The sequence below is a fragment of the Mastacembelus armatus genome, chromosome 19 (assembly GCF_900324485.2).
Source record: "Mastacembelus armatus chromosome 19, fMasArm1.2, whole genome shotgun sequence".
Classification (NCBI taxonomy): domain Eukaryota; kingdom Metazoa; phylum Chordata; class Actinopteri; order Synbranchiformes; family Mastacembelidae; genus Mastacembelus; species Mastacembelus armatus.
Window position 1 is genome coordinate 16,466,626 of NC_046651.1, and position 21,749 is coordinate 16,488,374.

Here is a 21,749-nt window from a genome sequence, read left to right on the forward strand (position 1 = left end):
CATTATTCCCGCTCAGCTGCCAGCTCAGAAAGGACCCCATATCTAGGTCACAGCAACACCAACTGCTAAATATCAACCACACTTCAGCTGTGGACACGCTTCTTTAATCAGATTGTCAATGTGAACGCAGACAGTTAACACATGCAGCATTAAGAAGCTCTCTCATTACAATGCACCACCAAAGTTTACTTTCTGTACAGTTTTCTGCCAAGAACCATTTTTGAAAGACCATAAGCAAAGTTTCTTTAGATAAGGACAGAAAAGGAAAAGGTCAGAGAGGGACGGCAGGAAAGTGGAGAGGTAGGTAGTGTAAGGAAGCAAAATGGACTAATGGAGACAGCATGAACACTGACGGTTCCCACTATTGACGTTGTGATCAAAGAGTGGAGGAGAGGTTAGACCAACGCTTCTTTACCCATGCATCATGCTGCCCACTCCCTACTGCTAAAACTGGAAAGCATGGTTCCCATTACAAAAGAGCTGCATGGAAGAGACACAGCCACGGATTCCTGTGCTGTTCTCCATTTAAATGTCACTGTACTTCCACACAGCGAGAGAAATTACTCAGAACCTTGTGAGGAAAGACGTCAGACAACCGGCAGTGTCGGCGTTAGTGGGACATTCAAGACCCTGCTGAGGGCTGATAGAAGTCTGACATGTACTGTGCTGATTAGACATCAGGCCTTTAATACAGATTTATAACAGCAATCAAACCAGAAGTGCTGAATACAGAGAGCAGACTGATGGCTCAACAATTCATGCCATCTTTCACATATCAGAGTGTACTATAGCAAAAGGCCATAAGAGGATGTGCTTCACTGTGATTATTGTGACGATGGTGATACAAAAAGAACAATATGCAGCTGAATACCACTGGCTGCATTAAGTACCAGCTATTACAGCAAAAAAAAAAAAAAAATAGCACTTGACAGAATTGCGTTTCTATTCAGCAGTTAGAGAACACCTTTTATCATCTTTAACATTTCTTTAAAGAACCACATGTACTGTATAAAGACAGGCGCTCAATTAAGAGCCTAAATGAATGGGCCTGTCATGTCATTTTTATGTCATAGTAGGAAAAGCACAGCACATCAGTAGTATAATTTAAAATGACTCAGCTTTACTTAAGTGTTACCTCTACCAGCACTCAACCCAAATATGGGAGCAATTTTACCCAAATCTTCAGAAAATCAGGAGAAGAAAATCCAAATGAATGCACATTTCCACCCACTGCCATTTGAGGAATGTCACAATCTACTCATCACTCGACACTAATGTGATGTTTTTGTTTCTTGCTGGTTTTAGTGTCCTCAGTGACGCTAAGGTTTCAGTGGATTTGTTTTTTGCAACTTTCATCCACCTCATCCAAACATGATCTTTGTGTTTTTTCACATTTTCATTGTTCCCATTCACGTTATGTGCAGACTGAAAATGTGCAATAAATAAATATCAGGGCAGTGTAAATGTACCATGAGCAGGCAGGATCCTGAAATTCACCCCTCATTAATTTTATTATTCAAACCTGTGATTTTCCTAACGTGACACATCACAAATGTCGATGCTTCATTACTAGGCTCACTGCATGTTTGGATGAAAAAGCTGTGAATCATATGTGATGCCCTTCGCATCTCAACTAAACTGAACACCTATGGGAGATTGTGGAGTGACGTGTTAGTCATCACCGTCACCATAACACCAAATTAGGGATTTTTACCATCTGCTCATTGATGTCTGATTGTTTCTGTGGCTCTATGTGCTTTTATTATTTCTGGCTCTGTTTGCTTTTCTTTCTTTCTGCTGTGCTCAGAAAAGAAACCTCAATGACGTTTACTTGATTAAATAAAAAGTGTATAATACAAAATAAGTCTCCAAGCTGTTAAGGGTTGATTTCTATTATTATATGCTAGTGAGTATGGAGTGCAAGGCAATGCTAAAGAACAGTTCTGGAGAACAGAGCTGCTCAATTTTCTGTGGAAAAAGCCAAAGAACCACTGTTGCCTGGGACCAGAATCAATTCACAGTACGTATAATTTACTAACTGAAAAAGCGGATTTAGAGTTAAGTTACTCTTTAATTACATGCTATTGATTTCAAACATATCATCCTGCCCTCACCATGACTCAGAAAGGATCGCAGAGGAGGTTTCAGGCTGTCACATTCCTGAGTCTGAAGGACTTAAAAGGAGGTCATTCAGTAAAGTCACATGGGTGGCTGTGACAACGGCAGTATGTGCATCAAGTGGCACCACTGAACCATAATGATGGGCCCATAAGTGCCTCCCACACTCCATGAGATAGGAGCGTGCCACTGCTGACACTTGGGGCACATCGTCTCTCAGCCCTCTCGACAGCCCGTCTGAATTGTTTTTGACCTTCAGTACACTTCAGTTTTGCTACAAGCTTTGTTGCCATGGTTACTCAGTGCCTGCTGAAAAGGTTGGCGGCTTCGGGAGACGTGTTGCCCACATGATCAGCACTGCTTATATTGTCGTCAACCTTACACGTGGAGCAACTTCTCTGGTACTTTGTTGTTTTGGGAGCCGGCTGATGAGGCGAAAAGCAAAGAAATGATGAAACCTTCCTACTGAGCGCCCTTCATGTCACCACTTATGAAACCACTTACGAAACCTTTACAGGCCAATTCCAATTCCACACTGAGTTTTCTAGAAGACGTTATAAATGATAATGAGCCTTCTAAAGAGGAAAATACACAACACAGTCCAGAGACCAATTAAATAGACGAAAACAAGGTCTGTGAACACTTTGACTCTGATAAGGAAAACAGATTATATGCATCTACATAAAAAGGCATTTCACACAGTAACGTCAGCCTGCCAGACAGTACGTATATCAGGAGTTGCACTGTATAAAGACACCTCAGAAATAAGCATCAACAGCTCAGGGGGAAAAGTGAAACAACATTTCGCATTGAAACTCAAGGAGGTTGGAGACATGAGGCTGTTGTTCTTAGTAAGCAAAGGTCAAAGCTCCTCCCGACAGCTGTGCACCATATTGATTCATTGATTGATTGTCTGCTTCACTGGCTACAGTCCACACAGCATCTTAATGCTCACATTTAAAAGGAAATTAGCTTAAGACATACAGAGGTTATTACTGCACAGTGTGAGATAAAAAGGCGATTACAGATAAATCTGTGGTCTACAAACATCAGCTGAATACAAACCAATCAAAGCTGAGATGATAAGCTGATCAACAGGAATATTATCTGCAGCTACTTTGATAACTGAGAGGTCACTTTTTAAGCAAAAGCATTCTCTGGTACTGTTTCTAGACTGTCTCTCCTACAAAACAAGGTGTACAGTATATACATTCAAGCACTGTGATATTTATAATCTGCAGCGCATGGAGCAAATGTGGGGCTAAATATGATATCTCCCTGCAGGAGGACAGTGTTTCTTTAAGTTAACAGGACAAGGTTCCTCTAAAACCCATCCATTCATTTTTTCTCTCGGGTTCATTAATACAAGACGGAAGGGGACATTCTGTGGAGCAGTAGGTGCCAATCTGTCGCTCGGTGGAGATCAGCCAGACTCGGCTCATGTGAAGCTGCTGCTGCTCCTCTTGTAGTCTCTTACATCTATCTGATTATATTCTACGAGGTGGAATGATCCATTTCCATGCGGTTAATGTAGTCACTAATGTTCTCAGGATATTCCATAGCCTGCTTTGCATGTAAGTAGCAATATATATGTAAATGTGCAACATCTGCATACAGATTTTTATTCATTGCATTTATTAGAATTTAAAGTACACACCACCTCCACAACAGATCAAATCATAAATACATAAGTAAGCACAGAAATAATCTAAATGATGGGCAGAAGAGCACTACGCAAATAGTCAAATAAAATCAGGATATAAGAGCTGATTTTTTACATCGCAGTCTGCAGAGAACCTGTTCATACTTAAGACTACATATCCTCGTTATTAGTTTTGCATAGGCAGAAAATAAATATAAATATGTAAAACAGGCTAAGATACTTTAAATCCATTCTAGAAGTCACAGTTGTGACACAAAACCCATTATTTGACTTTACTAGACTTACTTAGTGCTGGTGGGCTTATCTGCAGTTTAAGATTGACAATAATTGCATTTACACTGCATTAGTCCTGGCTGTTGTGTCACTCCTCATGCCTCGGAGCTTAAAGCATGTTTGCTGATCTGATGATCTCTAATTAGATTTCTCCACCACTGTGGAAAATGAGCCATCAATTAGAGTGCTGTGATTAGGGGGACCGATTTGATTCCTGTCAAGCACCTGCTGCCTTCAGACTTGTCAAGCTACTGGATCGTTCCATGTCAGACTCGAGGGAAGAACATGGCGGCTTGTTTTCTGTAAGACGAGAAGAGAAGGCTGCATCCTGGGGTCTCAGAAACTGGATTTTATCATTTAATTGTGAAAAAAAAAAAAAAGGTGCATGAAGTGACTACATTTATTCCTTAGATCACATTTAGAAGAGTGTACACACCATCTTAGCAGCAAACAGCGCGGTGGTACCGTAGCTTTACGTCTGCATAAATCAAGCAGACAATACTGTACACAGGTTTTCCCACCTATTCGGATCAATTACAATGACCGGGCCAGGACTGATAATGAGGGTCTTGGTCTGCTTCCCATCAGTATTTGCTGCAGTCCATTATTGGCATGAAAGCAAAGTAGTCCAACCACAGGACTGTGCTTCAGTAGATATGTAATTTTAGCTTGAATTAAAACCTTCTATTAAACCAATCTGCTGATAGATAACTGTTAAAACAGAGCATCTTCCTCATCTGTCTAAATAATTTATAACCTCTATTTATAAAAATAGCATTTTGTAACTGTATCATCAAGAGTGCAGGGATTTCCCCCTATGCATTCAACAAGAAAATGCAATAATGCTCATAATCAATTGTGTTTTCATGAGGCCTTTGTGAGCTCAGGAGGTGATAAATAAACACGTAACATATAGTAAAATGCAGAATTAAATACAGTCTCAAATTTGATTTTTCCATTCAAGACCACTGCATGACATCACTATAAAACTGTCAATGAGATGTCAGTCCTAATGACTCTGCTTACAGTTCTCAGTGCGTACTTCACTTTAGTACCCTAGTAGTCTCTTACGTTAGGCATTATATCTTTAAAAACAGTTAAGTCATAATTCTATAATACTTTTACCACAAGGGTACTTTTTCCATTTTCAGTTAATTAAAAAAACTAAATCTCATTAATCCAAATTAATTTCAACTCTTTTTCTGACCACATGTGCATGTGAGCAAACTACATCTTGTCTGCTAAACCGCCACATTCAAGCTCGTCTCTCTCAGTTCTTATTAGTCATGCAGCAGCTCCCTGTCCAGAACCCCCAACCTTTCAACCCCACTTCTCATTTTCTAATCAGCCACAATGCCACAAACTGTAATTGCAGTGTCAGACTGTGGACTGTGTTTAGACCCAAGTCTAAATCTCATGCAACTTCACCACCCCCTCCTGATGAAAACAACAAAATTTAACCCATACTACCAGAAAATGAAAACAAACACAGACACATCCTCCATTTTAAAGCCAGAAAGTCTCAGGCACAATGTGATCGAACCAGACCAAGAGGGGACGTTTTCCTTTTCATTCACGTGTTGTTTTTCAGGCAGGTGTATTTGTACATGAAACTGCTGCAGGCAACTATAACAGTGGGTCGCTCTTTCACAATCAGAGACGTTCGTTCACACACGGGCTGATGTCTGATCTGTGTCTTAATGAAAAGGCTCGGAGCGAATCTGATATGTAAACACCGCTGCTCCAGTGACTGCAAGACATTTGTGTTTTTTGTTGAATCTCAGGATGTGAGATTATACATGCTCTCAAGTTAACATTCACTACAGATCTTGAATGGCGTCTGATTAATCACAGAGGTTGGAATGAGAAGAATAGCAGCAAGTTACAGACTGACTCAACTATTAATGATAGTGTCTGAGGACAAAACAGGCTGCACAATGTAGTTTCCCGACAGATAACACACTATTCCCTGAATGTATTGCAACAAATATGTGACGTCGTCTGCATCACCACAATCAGAGCAGCTTGCCTGTGTTATTCAATTTGAAAAACGCCATTCACCAGCTTAGTAACTTGGGGCTCAAACAATTTCTCCAGTGGAGATGAAGGGACAGCTGCCTCAGCTGCTGTCTTCAGATTAGCGAGTCCATTTCCCTTTGGAGCTTTGGCACTACAAGTTTGCTTGTAACTGCGTCAAACATTGAGGACAATTCATGTTATCTCACAAATGACCTAAAGACTGATTTCAGCAACCACCGCGTCTACATACTGTATATAGGGAGCGGATTTTAGAGTCCTCCCTTCGAGCAGCAGCCGAGGGATGTGGCTTTCTAGCGCGCCCTATGTGCCATAAGCTGATAAGTCAGGATTGCTAGAACCAGTTCTGTAGATGTGCTTGGAAGGAACGGAGCAGCTAAGTGAAAACATGTCTGGATCTCTAGATCTAATCAGAATCAGTGTAATCAGAAACAGAATAAGTTTTTTGGCCAAGTATGTTGAACACACAAGGAATTTGACTCTGGTACAGCAGACAAGACCAGCTACAATACATATGCTTCTATAAATTCAAATAGATAAATGTGTTGTGCAGTGTAAATTGTTGTGGAACTGTGTGGATATGTCTGTTCGAGTGTGTACATATGTCCTACAAAGTGGTGGAAAAAACAGGATACAGATTTTGCAGTGGAGGAGACAGATTGTAAGAGCAGCACTCATCTGCTGGGAGGAGTGGGTTCCCAGCAAAAAGAGAGCAACACACATCAACACAGGAGGGTACTCGAGTCAGGCACTACATAGACGATCTCCTCTCCACTTTACACATAAACACACAAACACTGAAAGCTGAGAGGATGAAGGTTTTGTTTGCAGCACGTTCACTTCAGCCTTGAAGACTTACAATGAAGGACATCATAACGAATGAATAAGTAGTTCCAATGTGTATATACACATATACACAGTATATGAATTATTTGAAAAGCATCTTTGTGAGACTGTGGTAGTTAATGCAGCAAGTTTCATTCAGTTTTATTTATGAGCATTCTTGTAATAGCCTGCAGCTCATAGATAACAAGCATATTTGGATGACCTGCTGCATGAGTAGAGTTTAAATCATGTAAGATAGATAACAAGCCTGAAAGCCAAATGAAAATGATTTTTTTCTTATTCTGAAATGAAGTCTATCCTCCTGAAGAAATGACCATCATAACATTAAAAACCTAAATATTGGTTGAGGCTACTGAATAGTGTTAATGTAATATCTTTACGTTGCCACAGATACTTTTTTTTTTAAAAATCATCTCACAACCAGTACAATGTTTTATGTGTGTCCTCCACAAAATGAACTTCTGCAAAAAAAAAAACCTCTTCAAATATGTAGATGGTAATCAAACATTCAGTGGACTAGTGGGTGAAATTCACTACATCAATATACCCCGGCAAAAGCCTCCCAAATTGTTGTAAAAGAAGTTCAACATTGATTTTCCATAAACACATCCACTGAAATAGTGAAGTGGTAGAGACTTAAAATAGTGTGAGATATTCCAGGCTTTAAAAAATTAATTCATCTGTGCACATCCAGTGGGTGGCTGGACGAAAGCCCTTAGAAAGCAAATTTTCATACGGTAATAAAGCCCCTGTCCCGAGGTTAAGAGAGTGGAGGTTGTTACACTGCAGTGGCAATAACCCGAAACTTATTAGATTCAAATAAGAACGACTGTACTGTTAGAAAATGAACAGCCCTGGCCCTCCCAAGTGTTGCTTTTGGCTGGGATTATCTACCACATCAAAGACCCAGTTCCTCTAAGTCAGAGCTTTATAAGATCTGAGTGACAGTAATGCATGTGTAGGAGCAAAAGGTTTCATCTGGTTTTACCAAGGACCTCAGAGTACCATGGCTACTGCTTTTAAAAGTTATTTCACCTCACTGTGGAAAAGGGGGTGCACAGTTTGCTCTGTGAACTACACACATAAATAGTGTTGATCTAGCCGTCTGTGTGATGTAGCAGTGAAGATCTGTGATCAGGTGCAGTGTTTAAAATGCAAAACCAATTACTGGGAGTTGCATTTAAATTTTTAGATTTATCAGATTTTCAGGACATAATTGCTGCATGTAACCAGGGAAGAAGCAGCAAATTGACAGCTCGACCAAATAAAACAAAACAAAAAAAAATATTATAACTTGACACTGGTCTATTATGAGCTAAAATGCTTTGTGGCTTCTTTAACAACCAGTAGAGGCAGAATTTACTGCAAAAGTTATAGACATGTAAAACAGCAGGCAAGAAAAAACTATTGTCTTGAGGCCTTTTGAAGACTTTTCTTGACCTGCACATACCCTTTGCATTGAGCTGAATGCCTGCACGCTGACAGCATAATAAAGCCTTGTTTAAATACTACTGGAACAATGATGTATGGCCTGACCTTGAAAACTTGATCTGTTTAGAGGTTTGAGTTTCCTCCAAACTGCAAACAGTGGCTCACTGGTGGGAACTTTTTACTGTGAAACAGCTGCAGGAAGTGTTGAGTTGGCTTTGCATGTAGATTAACACCGTGCCTTTATTTCAGCTTTAACAGCCCAGCACAGAAACGCAATCATTAAACAGTGGGGTTCTTAACTGCAAGACGAAGGAAGGAACAGGAATCAAATGAGACAATCCTCCAGTGACAAATCCATCCTGAAACCCGCTTTAAGCAGATGCTACAGCGTTACTGAATTATCGTCAGGAGAGAGTCCGGTCGAGTTGGGAACCATCACATCAAGGGCAGCTCAGAAATTCCCCACTTTTTATGTATAAGGGAAAGAAAAAACTGAATAGCTCAGCATGACATGGCCACTGCCAGTGGAAAACGGGTGTTAAATTCTCACACCAGGAGGTACAGTAAAACAACTCAAACAGCAGAAAAGATAAGTTTGTTTGAACCTATTTTGGGCTGAAAACAGTTTTGAAAGGATCGTCAGCAGTCACACTTTACTCTTTATAAACTAAAAGACAGTTTATCTTCTGAGCAGAATGTTCCTGCTTCCTAAAATACACCCACACAACTCGTGAACACCTTGTGTGTGCTGACAGGCAGATGCGTCATTGTTGGTGCCTGGCATCAGAAGAGAGACTCACCGCTGCTGCGACTCTTGCGGTTGGCCTTCCCTCCCGTCAGCAGCATCTTCAGGCTGTTCCTAAACATGACTGCAGCAGATGCGCTGGACTAGACTACAGAAAAATCTGTCAGGAAAGAGAACAGGATACATATTAATGTTTCTGGGAGCACTTGCAGTATAACCAGCATGTCTACTGTGGGATCTCACATTAACAATCGAATTCCTTAGTTAAAAGCTAAAAGTTGACTAAAAGTCAGTCTGCTCTTACTGCTGAACTAATCCCTAGTTATTAACTGCTTTACTTATCCATTATTTTGATTGTCAGTCTAAGAAGCTTCCATAAAAATGTACTTTTGATCATGAAAAAGTTAGAAGGATGGACAAAACATAATTCATCCATAATTCTTGTGGTTATTGAGCTATACTATAAAAATAAATCCAGAACAGCCTACACAACAATGTATACAGGACCGTTTACAGCATAATGTATTTGTTTGTATTGTTTTGTTTTACAACCACTTACTTCTGAATGGTTTTATATTCCAACTGATGTGTAAAAGTGTCTTCAGAATGAATTCAAAGTGACTTTTAGTGGAGGAACAATTGGAAACAAAGTCAGTGGAAGCTCAGACATGTGACTGCCATAAGGGAAGGTAAAGGCAGGTCTGCACAAGTTAGAAATGCTTAGTCTTCAAAAACCTCAAGCTTATCTCAAAGCTGTAGGACTACTTTCCATGAAAGAGATACAACAGGATAAAAAGTTCTATCTGTGGAAAAGTAGATTAAAGAATTTAAGTTGCAGTTTTCACACAGACACACATTACATTGGCTTATAAACTTAAATTTGTTCACATAACATAAGAGGAAAAAAAGTCCTTCTCCGTTACAGGATCCAATACATTCCATATATAGCATGTAGAAACACACTGGGTACAGATAATACAAAGGATTTACTGCACCATAAGTCTGGTGATGCAGTATAAAAAGGAGCTCCATAGCTGGTAGATAACAACTTAAACTGGAAGATTGCATTCGTTTCTTGACTATAGCTTCTTCTACCCCTCTAATCCCTCCTCTCCATCTCCCCACGGCTAACCCCCCGTACAGACACCCATCTCTGCTGTGAGACCTGGTAGTAAAAAGCATGGCAGCAGATGTTCTCCATTAGGTGGGAGTGACCTCACAGACAGGTTCCAGCTGAGGAGTCGACCCCAAACAATTAAAAAAAAAAAAACAAAAAAAAAAAAAAACCCCTCTCAGAGGAGGACATGGAAAAGCTCTCAAAAAGCCCTCCTCCCTCTGCTCCCTACCCTGATTAACCTGTGCTTTTCACAATCCCCCCCTGAACACTGAGAGGGGTCTAAAAGGCTTTCAGGATCATAATGGTTCAGACACTGTAGGGGGCACAGGGGAAATGGCAATGAGACAATGCATGATATTACGATCAGGTGGGATCAAACTGAGCCATGAAACACAGATCTTTAGCTTTATTGATTACTCTAGGACTTTCTTTTTATTGTTGAGTGAGTTTTGGGAAGAACAGTCTCTCTCCCTCTCCCTCTCTTAATGGTTTAAGCCCAGAATGCACCAATGGGGTCTGTAGACTAGTTGGGGCATGTGTAAGAAAACAACTCTAGAGTCTAACAAATTTTAAAATGCCTGATTTAATCTTTAGTCTCTTTTTTTGTAAATTGGAGGTATCTACAATAAATCTCAACAAGACTGAAAACTGACTACAGGTCTAGTAAATGCAAATTTGTTGAGTTTTGCTCAAGCACAAGGAAAAAGAAGAAGAAAGAACCGAAAGAGATTTCAACCTAAAGAACAACAAATATATCAGCAGAAAACTGAGGGGAACCACTCATCAATGCACATTTCAATTATTCTTTAAGGGTAAACTTGGCTTCAAAGGCAGAGAGAATGAAGCATCGTGTTTTGAGCATGAGATGTTAGATCAGGTGAGAGAGTCATAAATCCCTGCCACAGGAGTCATGACATCCATGTTCAACGCTGAACAATCATCACCTGCATCTTTGCCAAATACAGGGTCACTGAGGTTAAATAAAAAAGCACATCAGCTCATCTATACAGAGCTCTACAGGCACAATTAGTACAATTACTATAGAAAGTTACATTGATGTTATTTAACCACATTTTGATTTAAAGAGAATAGTTTTGACCTGATTTGTCCAGCACAACAGTGAGACACGTTGTTCTAAATAAAACAAACCTTGACTTCAATGAGGGAAAGATGAACATTTTTCTCTGAAACATTTGGTCCAGACGTTGGTGTGACTCTTCTCTGGTGAAGCAAAAAGAAGCCTATCAGTGTGTGAAATGGTATGAAGGGCCTCCTATTATAAATGTGTTATCAGCACCTGATATGATTGTCTTGTCAATTCAACAGAGACAGTGAGCTAACTGAGGCTACAGGCAAATATACCCTCAGAAGGTCTGATAGTCCCACATTTGCTAGTGTCAGGATGACAGTGGAATAAATTACTGACATTAAGAAAGAATGGTTTTCTGTTTGGTCTTGGTAAATATTAAATTATTGGAAATCATGGGGTTTGTAGCACTAACAGATGCAAACCTGAAAATCTGACCTCTTATTTGTGGAAGTTTCAATTAGAAGCTTATCTTTTTCTGAGAATCATAATATTTTTCTTTTCCTTCTTGAATGCAAGTGTATCTTAATGATGCAAAATAAATGTCTTATTTCTACATTAAACCTACTGCATTAAATGGGCGCCCTGAGCTGTGGGAAAGAACTAGTTAAAAGCCAGCTGAATCGCAGCAGTCATTACTGCTGCTTTATGATACAGTGACCCAAGTGATCCTTACACCTACCAGACAGAAAGATGAAACACATTAGTCACATCAAAACCAGAGCTTCGAGTTGAAGGTGCCTGAGCGCTGTCACGTGCCATGAATGGCTCCATCACAGTGTGGGCTGACTGGAATAATTCACATTTCATACATTTCAACTGTATTTAAGAGTCAATTTATGCAGTTAATTGGTATCCACCAATTACCAACATGTTCTGGCACATATTTGTATGGTTTGGATTTTATCCCAAGTAGTTACAGCATTTAATTCTTCCTATATCCCACCTCTATTGACCTAAAAGGTCCTGACATGTACATCACTGAGTTCACTCAACACAAGTGTGTGGAACCAGTGTTTAGTGTTAGGGTTCATTGTGTGTCAAGACACCCTAAGGCAGACAAGTGTGCCGATATGCGTCAACATATTTTTTTATGGAAACCTCCCATATTTATGAAAGGCCTTTTGTTTTTAAGTGTCCATTTAAGTGCCTGGAATTAGATTTTTTATTTCACAGCCCACTCAAAGAATTAAGCATATTTTGTTCAGAATGACACTTTTCAACCCTACAAATTTTCTAACAAACGCAAGAGAGGATAATGTTCACTAAACACTCCAGTAATGAAGGGTGCTCTTATTATGCAAAGCCACACAAGCCCTTCCCTCTGTCTGAAATCCATTCATTGGTATGAATCACTTGTTTTCCCATGACAAGATGTAGACAGCGGTAAGAGAGTGTGAGGTGGCACTGGGTCAGATATTTTGGCATGCATGTGCATCTCTGGAGATACAGCCAAGGTTGTGCAGGGGCATTTACACAAGCATCCGTGCAACTCACCACAACGTCACCTCAGCATAAAATATGGGAAGGGAGCAGCTTATAATGTTGGGTCTGGTTAGCCTACAGGCCAGAAGGCATTCTGTGATTATAATATTAAATCAAACACTGTGACTCAGTAAGTACATATTGTAGTTGAAAAAAGGAGGGCTGAAATACAGAAGGACTTTTGCAGTCCAGCTCAATAAATATGTGTCCATATGTATAGCAGTGAACTAACCAGGCAAGGCTATAGCAGTTTACTAACTGCCAGTGCAGAAAATAGGGAGAGATATTGCTGTCTGTTTCTAGAGGAGGCAATCAATGTTTGAAATCTTAGAGGATAGAGGATACCGAGTAGGCACACACACACATAGGAACTCGTAGGTCTCCAGAGAGAGACGAGCACGCACACAAAAATGTACCCATATACGCAGCTGAGGCAATGTTTCATCTGAGGGTGTAAGCATACACATCTCTCATTCCCACTCTCTCTGACCCTGTGTACCAGCCTTTGTGAAGGGAAGCCAAGAAGCAGCATGCTCTCACAGATAATGTGCGTAAGCGGATGCAGCCCATCTCAGGCTCTTCCACAGCTCAGGCATAAGGCTCTTCCAGTGTGTTAAAAACCACTTAAAGGCACATTCACCAGCCCTGCATGATGAGGGACTTTCATCTGCTCTGGTCACCTGAAGCAGCACACTTATTGTTCTGATGAAAAAGAAAAAACAGACACAGCTTGGTTCATTTGTAAGTATGGCTCACAGAGGCTCAAAGTACAACTCTCCAAAACATGACAGCTGTGTGAAAGGCTGACATCTCTCTGCTGCATTACTTAGCCTGAGTCATTAAATACCTCAGCTTCAGCCTCGCTTAAAGAATTGTTTCATCAGGGCATAATGCTAAGAAACCTGAGTTATGGGTATTCGAGGATTAGACTGTGGCTTAGGTCTCTTCATGCTACAACCCTCCAGTAGAATGAATTAAATTTTAATCACTAAAACCCATTTAAATCTTTAAACATAAAAGCTATCCAGCTAGCAGCAGGTGCAGACATCCCGTCTGCGTCTAGGTCTGGAATGGGAACCACCGTGACCCTCCATTAATTACAAAGCTTATTTACAATCAATAAAATATCAATTAACTGGGCCAGAGATGACAAAGGACAGCAGTGCAAGGCACCCAGTAGGATTTATTTCATGTTACCTTGGTGTCCAAGTTGGATCACATCTGAGAGGAAACCACACAGACACAATCACAGAATTACAGAAGACATACATTACCCCTGGGAGTGCTCTTAGTGTGATTACCGATAATACAGAAGTTACTGCAGTTGCTATAAACCAGCAGTTGATCGTTGTTTTTATTTTTATTAAATAGGGCAGTTCCTTAGTGGCCACCATTGAAATGAAACCTTTCAGAGACATGAATGACTAAGGACATTCTAGAGAAAATCTAATTTCTCCTAAAAGATATAATGGGAACGCGTCTTAAAATGAGTAATTAGGAGTCGCTCATGAAAGAAACACAGTTTGCCTTTGTAAGAGTGAAAATCCAACGGCAGCCAAAGTACCAAGAAGCATCAACACTTTGAGAATGACAAATGGACTCTGCAGCGAGGGACACACACTCCCTGCAGCAATTATAATAGAATCTGGCAGTCTGACTGGGAAATATGAATATCAGACCCTAATCAAATAAGAACAGCGGCAGAAAAAGCATCACTTCTGAGCATTTATCTTTAGACAGCAGTATAACTGAAGCTGAGTCATACACAGTCCACTGAGCTCCGTCTTACTTTCGGTGTTCAGGGAGAAAGACTTAGGTGAAGACGGTGCAGGGTGGCAGATGGACCTGTTCATTAAAACCAAATCCTGCTGCAGAGGTGCATCTCTAAACACAGCAGAGAAAATATTCACATTAACAAATGAAAATCAGAACTCAAGCTTTAGGCACGTTCAGTCAGAGCCTCCTCCCTCATCTCGCCAGCAGTCGACACCCTGCAGCATCAGACGGGGATAAATCATGCTCCCATCTCCACTTTGAGGATGGCCAGGGGAGCAGAGTTCCATAAATCACACTGATATCAATAAGAGGACGTGTCAGGGCCCAGCTCACAAGGTGAGAGTTGCACAGGGTGATGCAGAAACCATTTCAGAGCGCTGGTAACAAAGTTTCACTCCTGCCCCACGGTAGATTATTTATTAATCTAGATGAAGGCCCCCCATCCATTGCTTTGCAGGCGAAGGTGGTGATATCTGTATCACGATGCACCAAACAAGGGTGTGATGAGTCACAGATGAGACAGCTGGCTCTCAGGGTGGCCAAGATTGCTGTCTGACAGTTCTTCAGGCTTTTATCTCCAGTCCTACATGGAGCATACGGTGTGTTCCAATCACATTTCAGGGGAGTGTCACATAACTCTCACATTTGAAAGTTTTATTTTTCCAAGAATGGGAACATACTCGAACAGTATGATACACATTTGTTTCATCTGACTTTTGACATCAGCAATAACAAAGACATCTGCTCTAAAAGTAATAGAGCTGCAACTGGCTGGCTCTAGAAACGTTTCAGTTAGAGGTATAAAAATGAATGTTTCATGTTTGTTTGAACGATATCTGCATTATTACTCTAAAATGTATTTAGTGACACTGTTGGTTTCGTTATGGCCATCAGCTTCAAGAATTTAAACTTTCTTTCTATGAAATCATGACTCCAAATAACTGAACTATTACTGCTGGCCATCAGAGACACCTACTCCCATATTTTAAGATAAAAGATTGGATCATTTTCACCAAAACGCATCTTGAGAGTTGTAGTAAATGTTCTCTCTTCCTCTCACAAGCCTTTACCCTTCACTGTCTTATGTATTTACTCATCGTTTATACCAAGTCAAGTCAATCAACTGTCTCATCTGACAGAAAATAAACACTTTTTACTCCTGGAATCCTGGAGGTGTAATACAACCCTGCCCTCTTTGCTCTAGTGAAACACTGTAAACCAGTTTTTTATCTACACAGAAGTTGTCATTTAAACCTGCTGTCATCACATCCTCACACTCTAAGAGTTCAGCTGGAAAAGAACAAAAACAATGTTTGGCACAAGTTTCAAGCTCAGATTTCAGGTTCAGGTTTCTTAGCTGTAAGCTTGGCTGATCCTGATTATCTGACCTTTTTAAGCAACGTTACAGAACCAGGCCCAAACAAATCTCTGATTTGAGCAGGTACAGTATATCCTCTTTCCCGGCCTCCTATTAAAGTCCATACTGTTCAAACAAAGTCAGTCTTAATGTATTTCTTTTCTAACACATACAGCCACGTGAATTATTGTGTCATCTCCCTATGGAGAACCAGAAGTGCTCCGCCAAAGGCAAACTGGCACAGTTTCATCACCGAATCTATGCCCAGTTCAAACCAGCTTAGACCTCTCTCACCATCTCATCCAACTCTATTCAAAGGAAGCAACTGAAATAGCATGCCAACCTTTATCAGTGTCAAAGAAAGTCAAATGAAGGAGGACATAATTCACTGCCTTTATTCTCCCGTTTGTTTTAAGGGATGCCTGGGCAAGACCAAATAATGGGATGAAATACTGTCAGCCATGCAGGCAGCTGTACAAAATTCCCCTAGCCAGGCCGAGGAAGGAAATAAATCATCTAAATGCACAAAATCTATTTATTCTGCATAACCACAGTTTTTAAAGTTCAGCTGCATGTCTTCTTTGTAATCACTTCACTGCCAGACAGTGCAGAAGCAGGCATTTGCCAGTGATTAATGAAAAAGCATTTTCCCTGCAGACATCCAAACAACAACAGCAGCAGAGCTCAGATTTTAATATGTTGTGAATGTGCTGCTTTACTGCTCCCTCGCTCTTGTTTGGTTGCTGCTGTGAACACTAACACAGCCCTGTGTGGATGAGCAGCAGTGAATATGTAGTAAAACTCTCCCTGCCTTGCCACAGAGCTGACAGGAGAAAGATGCTGAAAGAATGAGCTGCTCAGTTTGTTCCTAATTGTGATGTTAAAGTATTGGGACTATTTCTCTGATATATAGCATCATACTGAGTAAATGGTACAAGGTTAACACATACGGGGAGCATTCTTAAAAGTTTACCAATTTAACAACAAATGAAGCAAGATGATGGTGTTAAAGGTCAAACACTGCGCTAAATGTTGCATTTGCCAAGAGAGATGGATGGTTAAATGAGACACTTCAATTAATCCCACTGACTGCTGCTTCCAGTCCTCCCTCCACTCCCTCCTTCATCCTTCCTCTTCATTCAGAAACCTCACTGCTACACCTGCTGGCCATTTGGAAGTGCTGCTGCACCATTTGCAATTACACACTGCGCAGAGGTGCCAGGAGTTATATTAATGAAATGACCAATCTAAACCTGATCTAAATAACAGCATTTCATCTTTCTCACTGACAAATGACACTGACAAATGACACCGACAGATCCATCACCAGATACACAGCAGATTTTGTTTTGCATAAATCCTCTCAGAGGCTCCATTTGTATGCCTCTAGTATCATGAGCCCATTCAAACAAATGACCAGAGCTTCAGGAAGAAGAATGGCTCAATGTTTGACAGGCAGCTTAAAGGTGCAAATAAAGTCATGACATGAGAAGGGAAGGTCATTCCAAAGAAGACCGTTAACGGCAGATAATCAACACTGGCAGAACGACACATTTGCATTGAGATAGAGGCATTTAAAACCAGCCGGTGTCTCTGGTCTGGGCAGGCACTGAAATTAAATTCTTAGAATTTAATAGGCTGAGGTCCTGTGGCATCTCCTGGTTTCCTTCACTACTCATTTGCCTGTTAATCGTGGCTTATATTTGTCTGCTTGTGTGTTCTAAGTTGAATTTAGCTGATAGCTGCAGCCTCAGATAGCATGAGACAACAGGGTAAATAAATGATCTCTATGCAAAAGTCTATCTACAACTCAATTGCAATGCCTATAAAAAGTATTAATTGCTAATGTCTTTTTTTTAATGTTTTACAGCACTAAAGCATAGAACATGTAATAGAATTTATTTGACACTAACTTCCTCACATGGGTGTTGCAGGGGCAAAGTTCCCACCCACGACTGCAGATATGCTGGATTTGATTTGTGGATTGTGGATCACCAGCTGTAACGTGGTTTGTCAACCGAGGTAGCACCAAGGATGAGCAAAGTAGGCAACTAGCCCACAGCCCCGCAACCTGAGGGGCCCGTAAAGCTCTGGGTTTACTGTGGCAACTGGTTTTCTGACCTGACCATGAAGAAAAATGTCCAGTTTAAAGACCGTAATTATTTGAGTTTGGTGCTTAGAGGATGACTATTCCTAATTTCAGATAACTAGGCAAACTGTCAGTCAACCAACAACTGTGGTTTAGGGGATTTAATGCTCTAAATTTGATATAAAAAGGGCTCAGCTGTCACACAGACCCCATGCCAGCCTGGAGCTGCTTTCACACAGAATTGTAACTGCCACTCCTTCCCTGTGCGCCGTCAGTCTCTGCCTGACATAACGAGCCCTCAGATGAAACCCAAATGGGTTGAAATTTGGCCATTTCAAGAGAATCGTTAAACAACCAACTAATACAAGCTCCCGCTGGCTCTTATTTCACGTCAGTCTGTGCATCCCAGTCAAATTAATTTTGTTAATATGCTTGACCACACGTCGTTTAGCCAGAGGCCTGTTGAGGGTTTGTAGTAACCTGTATCTCTGAGCAGCAGTACCAGATATGGCACTGGGCTTTCTTGGGGCTATTGTGAATCAAGGCAGCTGAATAGTTGATGGGCTTTGCATGGCTTCTGAGTGGAGTAAAGCCGAGGGGGGACTGCCGGGTTTATTTGCTCCATGACTTGGCAGAGTTTACAAAAGTCTCCATTTGACCTGAACTTAAACCAAAGTGTACTAGACTAAAGAAACTGCAGCTGTACTGGATAATGTATACCTCTTCACACAAACTTTTGCAGCCCACAAGCGAAAGCGTGGTTTCTTATGCAGCACTGCAGCAACACAACTAACCAATCATAAATCACCAGGAAACACAATAGCATGCTGCAACTTGCTGTTTGCAACAAATGCACATAAAGTAACAGTGAAGAGTGTTGGTGGTGCCTAGGGCAGGCATTAAGGACAAGACCACAGATTCATTTCAACAACACAACCATACAAGAATGTCAATATGTGCACAATTCAGTAAAACCTGAGATTACATTCAATGTCAGTGTTATTTAATATCTGATTTCTACGTATGTGTGTGTGGCAATGATACCATGGTTACAGTTCAGGAATTAGGCACCAACTTGACAGATGTAAATTCTTTGCTATAAAGGGCTGACGTATTTACATGTGTACTGTCTCCATTCAGGTATTATTTTTCATTATTTTCAACAGCTATGTAAGACAAGAGAAACAAAAACGGCTGTTTCTAACTGTTAGTTAGGTGAAGGTGAAAGAAACATGACAATCCTGTAAGAGTTTGTGTGCTGATGCTTTCTATTTATGCCATCTACAGATAGTATTGGTGACATCAAGAAAACTAACAAGGAGTCCATGTCCCTGAACACCCCAGTGGTACAGACAGACAAGCATCAGACATTCAGAAGATGAGTATCGTTTCAAAACCACAGGACAAAAACAGAACAGATCAATAAGGTATTTTCATCTAACAGGCAGAGAGACAGAATGAGATGGAAAAGCGTAGGCATGTCAAAGGGTACTTATAATGACATTTGGTGATGACCAAATGAGTTTCTGCTTTCAATTTAAATAAAACAGGAAAACAGGTCCAATTGTCAAAAGTGATTGCGACGTCAGATTTGTTCACGTCTGGGGAAATAAGTCTGTGAATTACACCGGCCTGGATATAAACAGGGCTTCAGTGAAGTGGAGGTATGCTGAGTGAGATGGTAGACGCATCTGTTTCTCAATGAATTGTGCATTGTTCTTGTGCCATATTACCATGTGCATCACCAGCATGTTTACATTAACTCTATGAACAACTTCTTTGTCCACTGTGAATTAGCAGTACCGCCTCTGATCTCCCTTCATCTCATCCACAATTTCTACAGATGTGGATGCCTTTAGAATGCAAATGACTTCATGTAACAGTAGGAAAAGTGGAGGAATATACTGTATTACTGCTGGCAGTAAGCAAAAGTAAGAAATCAGCTCAGTCATTGTATACAGGATGTGAATCTTTCTGTATATTAAGCTTTAGAAATGTACTTTTTTCATCTAGATTCAGTATTAATCCCAGACCCAGCCATACAAATCCACAAAGAAGAGACACATTAAGTTCCTCACAAGAGCCATGATACCTTAAGGGTAGAAGGGAGCACGGGCAGGAGAGAAAACATCTTAAATTACTTGCTCTTCTAGATCAACCTGCTGTCCAGTTGGACTGACATTTGATTAAAAGCGCAGACAAGACCACAGGAAACTGTGACCCAATTAGTGTGTTAGCTGGCCACTCACCTCTGATGTCAATTTGACGACCACCAATAAATGTCTGCTAGACGCCTGGCACAGGCTGATGGAGCTGCAGTTTACTCCCACACTTACAAGGTACCATTAGGTTGGCTTCAAAGAATTTAGAAAAGAAAACATGGTGATACTCTGAAGATGATATTAAGCCTCTCAAGATACTGGCAATCATCCATGCCATTTCCAAGTCAGCAGCAGTGCGCTTTAGTGGCTTTTAATTGTAATACAGCTATCTTAACTTTGATTGGTGTCATGTCATATTACAGTATTTTATCTTGTGTTAGTGCTGTGTTGATGAGGCTCTGGTGTGAAGATTAATGACCTATACATACAGGAAAGGGCACCTTCATTACATCTAGTCCTTATTAATTTCACTTAAACAAGGCAGTGTATTTGTACAACGAATACTGTAAACTCTCCTGGGTCATAATAAACTGAGCAGACTTCCAGAACAGCAGTCACACACAATGTGCCTTCAAGAAGGCCTGAACCTTCCAATCAGATACTACAGGCTCCACTTTTCTGCCTCAAAATGAACTGAGCAGCTGAGGGTGCAGACATGTTACAGATGGAAACGTCTTCCAGATCTTCTGTCCTTCCCCTTTGCAGAAGGTCACAGGCCGACAAATGATTCCACCTTTCATCAGGTCGTGCGTCTTATTCCCTCCACATTAGCAGGCAGAGCCAGGCCTTGCCGACATCAGCAAAAGAAAAAGACTATTGCCCTCCCGAGAGCGAATGTGTCGGCTTATTATGCACTATATACAATAAGTGTAAATAGTGCAAAAACAGTGAGACCGTTGGGAGGGATTGCAGAGATGAGATGAGATGGAATAAGTGAGGAGAAATAAAATAAAAGTCCATCAATGACCTTGTTGGACCAAACATGCATGCATATTTAACTAATTACCACTGAGAGCAGTCAGAGCCACACAACTTCCAGCAGAATTTATACTGCAGGTTCATTATCATGAATACATTTCAAATCATGGGTGCATATTAACAGTGAAAAACAAAAACACAGTGTCTTGGAAACTAGTTTAGTAACATAAAATCTTATTTACACCTACTAAAACATGAAAAAAGTTATGCTGAGGACTCATGGTTTGGTTTCATTGCTGAACTTTAAGAGAAAGGCTGCCCAGTACTGAACGCCCTCATAATGGACCCCTGCCAGGCCAGTCGTCCACAAATTAGTGGCAGTCACATGTATGTCTGGTTTTAAAAGTCATGTGTAAAACTGAGGTTTTAAGCTGAATTTCACTATGGTCTAAATGTTGAGTCAAAGTCAGTTTGACCCGGTAAACAAAAGCCTATTAGGGTCAACATAATCCTCAGGTAATACGCTTTATTTTATATGTTTTGTGGTGTTTTTGTTACGGCTGTCACTGCTTTATTGTACTTCATATCAAATCTGCCCAAATTTTTCTTTGGACAATGAGAATTAACCTGTAATAAATTAAACTA

General features: G+C 40.6%; 1 protein-coding gene across 3 annotated transcripts in view; it reads right to left on the minus strand.

The window, feature by feature from the left end:
- Positions 1-21,749, minus strand: part of tanc2b (tetratricopeptide repeat, ankyrin repeat and coiled-coil containing 2b) — a 115,655-nt gene that overhangs the window by 78,206 nt on the left and 15,700 nt on the right. For 2 of the 3 annotated variants that reach the window (XM_026314705.1, XM_026314703.1), the window contains exon 3: positions 9,169-9,273. In XM_026314705.1, coding sequence (XP_026170490.1) covers positions 9,169-9,235 — 67 coding nt within the window. In that variant the 5' untranslated portion in view covers positions 9,236-9,273. Of the gene's footprint in view, positions 1-9,168; positions 9,274-11,379; positions 11,452-21,749 lie in introns of all 3 variants that reach the window. The other variant, XM_026314704.1, reaches the window with a different exon arrangement.